We start from the raw sequence: 7,729 nt of genomic DNA, 5'->3' as shown, positions 1-7,729 counted from the left end.
TGCTGCTGCTGCTAAGTCGCTTCAGTCGTGTCAGACTCTGTGCGACCCCATAGACAGCAGCCCAACAGGCTCCCCCGTCCCTGGGATTCTCCAGGCAAGAACACTGGAGTGGGTTGCCATTTCCTTCTCCAATGCATGAAAGTGAAAAGTGAAAGTGAAGTCGCTCAGTCGTGTCTGATTCTTAGCGACCCGGTGGACTGCAGCCTACCTACCAGGCTCCTCCATCCATGGGATTTTCCAGGCAATAGTACTGGAGTGGATTGCCATTTCCTTTTCCATGGGATTTTAGCAGGCTCCTAGCTACCTGAAATTCTACCGTACTCACTGTTGGACCCTCAAAACTCAGAACCTAAATCTGTAATGTTATTAGTGGGAACAGTAAAAGGAGTCGTGTCCAACTCTTTGCAACCCCATGGACTGTAGCCTATCAGGCTCCTCTGTCCATGGGATTTTCCAGGTAATAGTACTGGAGTGGATTGCCATTTCCTTCTCCAGGGGATCTTCTCCAGGGGATCTTCTCCAGGGGATCTTCCTGACCCAGGGATTGAACCCAGGTATCCCGCATTGTAGACAGACGCTTTACAGTCTAAGCCACCAGGGAAGTCGGAGGCAGCATAGCATGGTAGGAAATAGTGTGGGTGAGGGTGCCAGGTTCCTTGGGTTTAGATCTGCCACTTGCAATTAACTGGGCAAGTTCTTAATCTCTGTGTGCCTCAGTTTCCTACCTCGTATGGTTTTGAGGCCCTCCTAAGTGAACTAATACATGGAAAGCTGTCAGAATAATTCCAAGCACAGAGTAACTGTTTATAATTGTTTGCTGCTATTATTAACAACAGACATCCCCCTGCTTACATTTCTACAGCTCTTAACAACTTATAAAGTATTTCCACAAACATTGTTACTTCCATGGCTTCTCATGACAACCCCATGAAGTAGGCAGATGAAAAGTATTGTGCCCATTTCACTATGAGGTCCAGAGAAGTAAAGGAACTCACCCAAGGTCACCTAGCTAAGAAAAGATGCTGCAAATTTGAACTCAGGTCTTTCTGGATCAATCCTGTTTCCTCAATTAGATTCTCAGCTCCTAGAGGGCAATGATATTAAAAATATTGGACATATACAAATTGAATGCCAGGCTCTGAGCCAGTGCCTGTGCAACAAAGGTGAACCAAACAGGGTTCTGGCTTCCTGGGCAGGGAGAGATAGCCATTGACAGAACTATAAGGCAACTATTCATTCAAAAAATATTTGTTGTGTGTCCACAAGGAACTATTCAAGAACCATGAAATGAGCTCTAACTGGGAGGCCAGGAAAAACCTGAAAAGGGTATTTTTTGAGCTGGTTCTTTAAGGATGGCTAAAAAGATCAGCAGTCTGCCTTAACAAAGGGCCCAACATTTACTGAGCATGCTTTATGTTCTTGATACTTTGCACATGTTATCTCATTTAGTTCTCATAACAGACCTATTAGCAGTCTATTATTACAGTTGACATGGTCAGATAGAGTAGAACTATACCCATTTTGCAGATGAAGGAACTGAAGCTCAAAGAGAAGTGACTTTCCCATGACAATACAGATGACAAAAAATCGACCAAGACTTGAACCAGTGATCTGCCAGCTCCTTCAGTCTGTCTCTCCAACGTGTATGGGAGTCACGGAATCCTGAGTGACTGCAGCTTAGTTAGTATTAGGGGAGCTATGAGTGATAAGACCAAAAAGGGGGTGAATTCCATGAAGCCTTTGATCCCAAGCCAGACTATTTGAATTGAAAGAGGCAGCATAGCAGCATCTCTCTTCTCTCTGCTGCTGATTCACAGATGGACAGATGGACAACCATTCAGCCAATTGTCCTGTCTATGGACCTTTCTCTTCCCTCTAACCCTTACCCTCACCCTTCAGATGCCTCTGGTGGGAGGACCTAGTAGAAGTGAAAGAGCAAGTTGCTTTTCAGGCTCTCTCTTCCCCCTACTCAGAGACCTCTCAAGGCTCTGAGCCTTGTGAGAAACTTGCCCAGGTCTGTCCTCCCCAGGCATCCCTCTGGCACTTGGCTCTTCATCCAGAGGAATGAAGTCTTAATGCAAGCTCTTCTGGCAGAGTGAGGGCTGAAGGGAAATTATCTTGAAGCATTAGGTGAACTCTTCCTTAGGTCCCTCAAATCTCACCACAGAAATATCCCTATTACTGACTCATTTACTTTATGAAGTTCAAATCCAGAGAAAAACTGCCTTCTGAAGAGGGGTCCATACTAGGTAACTGGCCCACTTTCCTATCTGCCCTTTCTCCCCTAGTGAAGGACCCAGCCAGTGAAGAACTGGCTCTCCATCCCCAGCCAGGGGCCCCTCTCCATCCCCAGCCAGGCTAGGACACAGCAGACCCCAGCTGCATCGGGTGATTAATGACCTCCCTAGGCCTTGGGGCTATTTTAGGGCCTGGAAGTCATGCCTGCTATGATTGAGAGCTGGCTCTGCCTGGCTCCAGCCATCTGTCACTTGAGACAGGCCCAAGCAGGGGCTCAGAGGACACATGCTCCCCAAGAGACATCCAAGTATGACTCTGGCTCAGCCCCATGGCCCCTCCTTCTGGGAGCACATGGTAAGGAGAGGCCTGCTTATACTCCAGGGGCTCAAGAGGATACTGTGGCAAGAGCCAGTGAACTACAGATCCCAGAATGCCACAGGCTAGGTTGTTTTGGTCTCCCCAGGCCAGGTGAGGAGGGGATGCTGGGTGTTTTGGGCCCTACCCAGGCAGCTAAACCCACAGTGTGCATAATCTCAGCAGTGCCTTTATATGATACCCACAATCCACATGCCATATAAATCCCACAAATCCCACACCAAGGTACAACCTTGTGAAGTCTACACAACTAACTTACTGTGACTCAGGAACCCTTAACCCAACTCTAAAGCACAGACTTCCAGTATGTGCAGTCTTAGTGTCACAGAATCCCAGGGATATGGAACCCCAGGGATGCATGGCCCCAGTGATCACAACCCCAGTGATCTACAAACCCCCTTAATTCAGATTCCCAGAGATAGACAAAACAGTGACATGAAATTCTTATGCCACACAAGTCTATCCATCCCATCATGCATAAACTAACTAGCTGAGTTCACGTTGGTCCAGTCCTACTTCAGGATATTTTTCTTTCTGCACGCTGCCCCTAGTCATCTTAAGATCCCATTAAACTAAGCAATTCAGTAAAGGGTTTTGCCTTTTCCCCGCCTGCTGAAAGCTTCCTCCTTTTATCCCTGTCTCCCTCCTTTTATCGCCCACACCCACCTGCTTGAGGTCCCCACCTCTGCTCTCATCGAAAAGCCTTGCCCCCTCCTCCACCATTCCTCCACAAGGAACCGTGATGCCTCTTGTCCTTTCCCCTTTGAAGATTACTATGTCCCCCACCTTCTCTTTAAGAGACCCTATCCCAAGCTCCACTTCTGTTGGTGTGTTGTCCTTTAAACCCTTTTCTTTGAGGGATCTTGCCCCTTCCATCTCTGCGAGGGACCCTTTTTCTCCCCATCTCTGTAAGGCTCCTATTTCACTTCTTCGCTTACTTTTTCAGGGATCCAGACCCTTCCTCCCTTCCTCATACCTGGCGACAGTGACCCAGTCACCAGCTGGTAGAGGGATCGCGCTGCCTGCCCCAACGGGCTCCGGCACCTGCGGGGGCATCTGTTCATGGTCCTGCCGAGAGCACAGTGGCCAAGCTCCGCCCCCAAGGCTCGGGGCGTTCTGATCTCCGCCCCCAAGGAGTGGGCCCCGTGTGGGCGGCGCGGGAGGGCCGAACCCACAAGGACTGGAGTCTCAGGCAGTAGAGTCGTGTTCCACTTCCTGTCCTCTCCAGGTCATAAGAGGGGAACTCACCCTGGCCCCCATCGTCTGAAGCACCTGCCCCCAAAGTTCTCACACTGGGGGAGGGGCGGGAAAGGGGCAGCACGCACTGTCCCTCAGAGCCTTCTCTGGGAACATTTTCTGCATTTCCCATGGGGAAGGGAGCACCCATGGTTTTTGAAAAAGGATCCGGAGAGCGAAAACATTATCTTTTATTGCCGCGTCGCCCCCTTCTCTTCCCATTTTTGACAGAGAAGGGGAAGGGTTAGAGGACTTAGTTGTCATGGCAACTCTCCACACTTCCATACTTCCTGGACCAATGGGTGCGGGAATAGGAGGGAAGAGGAGGAAATGCCCAGTGTATTGGGATGGCAGAGGGATGGCAGGGACGTGCCCCTACTATCTCTGGCTTCTGGCTCTGAATGTCTGGCATAGAACTGTTCTGTGTCGCTATGTCCTGGTTCAGCGGGTTCACACTTTCCCATCATATGCTGATTGTCAGCCAAATGCATCGAGGAAAAGCCCCCTACCCAAAGTCCTGGCCCTGACCCCTTTCCTAGACTCACCCCTATGTGGTTATAACCAAAGTAAACCCTTCCAGGGCCCACTAACACCATTTAACAGAGCTTATGGAGATCCCACTCCTCCGACTGGGATTCCAAATTTTTTGGCTGAAAATCCTACATTTAGGAGGTGAGAGTCACCTCTGAACTTCGTGGAACCTAATCTGGCCACATCCCCATCTGGAATCAGCTCTGCAAGCATGGTTTCACTAAGACCACACGGGGGCGCCCCAATCTCGGAACAATATTTATGGCCAGACAGAAGCGACTCTGAAGATCTCAGAATGGGACTGAGTTCAGGCCTTGGCCAGCCAGGTCCCAACTCTCCCACCTTCTTCAGTTCTTTCCTTGATTCCAGCTTGGACAGAACGACCGCTGATTACTGCCTTTTCTCACCTCGTCGCACTGCCAAACGGTCCTGACGGGCTGGGAAGACTGGAGGGGCTGAATGCAGGGCGGGGCTCAGACTGGTTTCTCCTCAAGTATCTCTCAGATTTGTTTTGAGCCTGGGGTGGGGTAAGGAAAGCGGCTGGGGCAACCCAGAATACCTTGAGGTATGATTTTAGCGCCCCCTCCTCCCTGTCAGCCTGATAGGCTTGGATGACTGAAATCGAAGAACACCCCCAGGTTCGATCCAAGGAATCCCGCCTGCACAAGGAACACTGGAAACCCGAATAGCAGTGAGGCACTTCCGCCTTTCACGCGCTTCAGCACCGCGGACAACGACTTCCCCTCGGGCTTCAGCTCAAGCGTCTCCAGACACCCAACGCATTAATAGTGGCTTCCCAACCCCATTTATCTCCTGCTAAAGATAAGCCCTCCTTCGAAAGGAGAGCTCCTGGTAGTCTTTATTCCCACTTTCCAAGTCGTGTGGATGTTGACGTGGAACACAATTCTTTGATGCTTGTCAACTTTTGAACTTTGTATTTCCCTTGGGAGGTAGGGAGGTAGTAGTATTTCCCATTTTACAGATGAGAGAAGTGAGGCCCAGAGAGCAAAAGTCAAACAGAGCTGGCATTCACACTTCCATTCCTTCATCTTCCAGTGCAAGGGCTTCCCCACTTCTACCTAATCTCTGATTCAAACAGCCAAGTGGGGAGGGGATGATTCCACTGAAAGTGAAAGTCACTCAGTTGTGTCCAACTCTTTGCGACCCCATGGACTCTACAGTCCATGGAATTCTCCAGGCCAGAATACTGGAGTGGGAAGCCTTTCCCTTCTCCAGGGGATCATCCCAACCCAGGGATTGAACCCAGGTCTCCCTCATCGTAGGCAGATTCCTTACCAGCTGAGCCACAAGGGAAGCCTAAGAATACTGGAGTGGGTAGCCTATCCCTGCTTCAGTGGATCTTCCCAACCCAGGGATCAAACCCCATTCTCCTGCACTGCAGTCAGATTCTTTACCAACTGAGCTACCAGGGAAGCCCAAGTGAAGCGGAAGAATCAGTTAAAGCAGGAAGCAAACACTGACTGATGTGGTGCTAATAAGGGCCCTGGGGCCCTTGCTACTGAGAACAAGAGTTCATAGCAGAGTTTGTCAGCTGGACCTTTGGAATCCACTGGGGTCTGAAACTCATTTAGGTCACATCTGAGGCCTGCCTGAGTGGAAGGGCTCCCTCTTCTGGGAGTCTGGGCTTAGGGACTAGAACCTCTCTAGGGTGGGTGAGTCACACCTAGTCCTCTTGGCATCCCCAAGTCTTAACCTCACTCCTCTAGACAGGCATGGATCTTGGCCTCCCTTCACCTTCTCAGCTTGTCTTCAGACACAGGGGAGACAGTCTCCCTCCTGTTCTCTGTTGGAGTTCTTGGGTTGGCTGCACAATGAGACAGAAACACACGTACATGGAAATGTACACAAGGTGACACAGTCACCCACACAAACACATGGATCTGCCTACCAAACCCAGGAATATGCACAGGCACAGATGTACTGGTCTCACATATCTCCCCAGTGTGGGAGAGAGAGGATGCCTGGGCAGCAAAGTGGTTTGGAAGATACTTATAAGAAGAGGCCACATGGCACTTCCCAGGCCTAGAGCTTCTATCTCTGGGTCTGGAGGGGAAGCAAGAGGGTGTGTTTTCCTCCAGGTTTGGGTGAAGTTTTGGGAGGGCTGTTGGGGGCTGAAGGAGCTTCAGTTGTTAAGAATGACCTCTAAATACTTTGGGTGGGGGAACTGACCCAGCATTAACCAAAGCCTCCCCACAGGAGCTGGGTGTCACTCCTGGAAGCCAGGCTGGGTAGATGGATGCAAGTCCCTCCTCAGGTCCACTGGGCTGTTTGTGGAAAACATGGAGAAGCAATGGTGTGCACTAAGAACCCCTTTTTGCACTAGGAAGCCAGAGAGGCAGCAAGGGTAAGATCTGTCATAGACACAGAACCCCACTGCAGACATCACCACATGAAGTACACAATCAGTATCAAACACCAATATAACCAGTCTCACAATCACAAAACAACACAGCCCACTTCAACACATGCTTGTCCCAGGAGGTTCACAGTCACAAAGTCTTACAAACAGGCATACCACCATAAAGTGAAAACCTGACACATAACTGGTAGTCACATGGCATTTCATACAGAATCACACAAAGCAGAGTTGCACACAGAACAGATACATGGTCAAAACAACTTCATTAGTACAATCTGGGTCCTACACAACCTCACTGAAACATCTGACAGGATCATACAATTGCACAGTCACACGCAATCACACTAACTCTGGCTGTCACCAAGCCCAGGGCACATGGCAACCAGCTGTGGGAGGCGCGCACACACATATATACACAGACACACACAGAATGACAGGTGCTCACACATGTAACACCTCCCACTCTAGACCCCCTCCTAGCCTTGTGTCACGCATTCCCACACCTGCTGCCTCTGCCCACCTGCTCTCCCTTGAATCCCCATCCCCCGCGGAACCCAAGGTTTTGAACCTTAGTGTCCTGTTGCCCAGAACTGCTGGGAGGGTGCCTGGTAATGGGTCAGAGTGTGGGTAAGGGCCTGGCAGGGGTCACAGGAACTTAAGGGTTAGGGGAGATGTAATCTATCCTCTTCCGCCCCCGACCCCCAAGCCACCGACTCACCCGTGAGCTGGTCATAGGATCCGTCCAGGTCTCGTGAATCGGACAAACTCTCCTTACGACTCTGGCCCCGCATGGCCCCCGGCGCCCCCCTCCCGTCCCCACCTGGGCCGTGGGAGGGGGCGCCGGGTGGCAGGGATAGGGAGCTCACACGGCGCCCCCTGGCGGCGTAGCGTGCTCTCGGGGGCTGGGGTACGGAGAGTCCGGGCTGGGGCGAGGAGCCAGGGGATCTCCGGTGTCTAGGGCTCACCTCG

General features: G+C 50.9%; 1 protein-coding gene across 3 annotated transcripts in view; it reads right to left on the bottom strand.

Moving 5' to 3' along the window:
- KCNIP2 (Kv channel interacting protein 2) overlaps positions 1-7,723 on the bottom strand; it is a 19,357-nt gene extending 11,634 nt beyond the window's left edge. For 2 of the 3 annotated variants that reach the window (XM_010859474.1, XM_010859473.1), the window contains exon 1: positions 7,479-7,723. In XM_010859474.1, the coding sequence (XP_010857776.1) occupies positions 7,479-7,551 (73 nt within the window). In that variant the 5' untranslated portion in view covers positions 7,552-7,723. Of the gene's footprint in view, positions 1-3,589; positions 5,509-7,478 lie in introns of those variants that run through there. The other variant, XM_010859472.1, reaches the window with a different exon arrangement.
- Between the last annotated feature and the right edge of the window lie 6 nt (positions 7,724-7,729).

Source organism: Bison bison, unplaced genomic scaffold (assembly GCF_000754665.1).
Source record: "Bison bison bison isolate TAMUID 2011002044 unplaced genomic scaffold, Bison_UMD1.0 scf7180017864456, whole genome shotgun sequence".
Lineage (NCBI taxonomy): Eukaryota > Metazoa > Chordata > Mammalia > Artiodactyla > Bovidae > Bison > Bison bison.
Note: the sequence above shows the minus strand (reverse complement) of the source record. Positions and strands in the feature narration are given on the sequence as shown.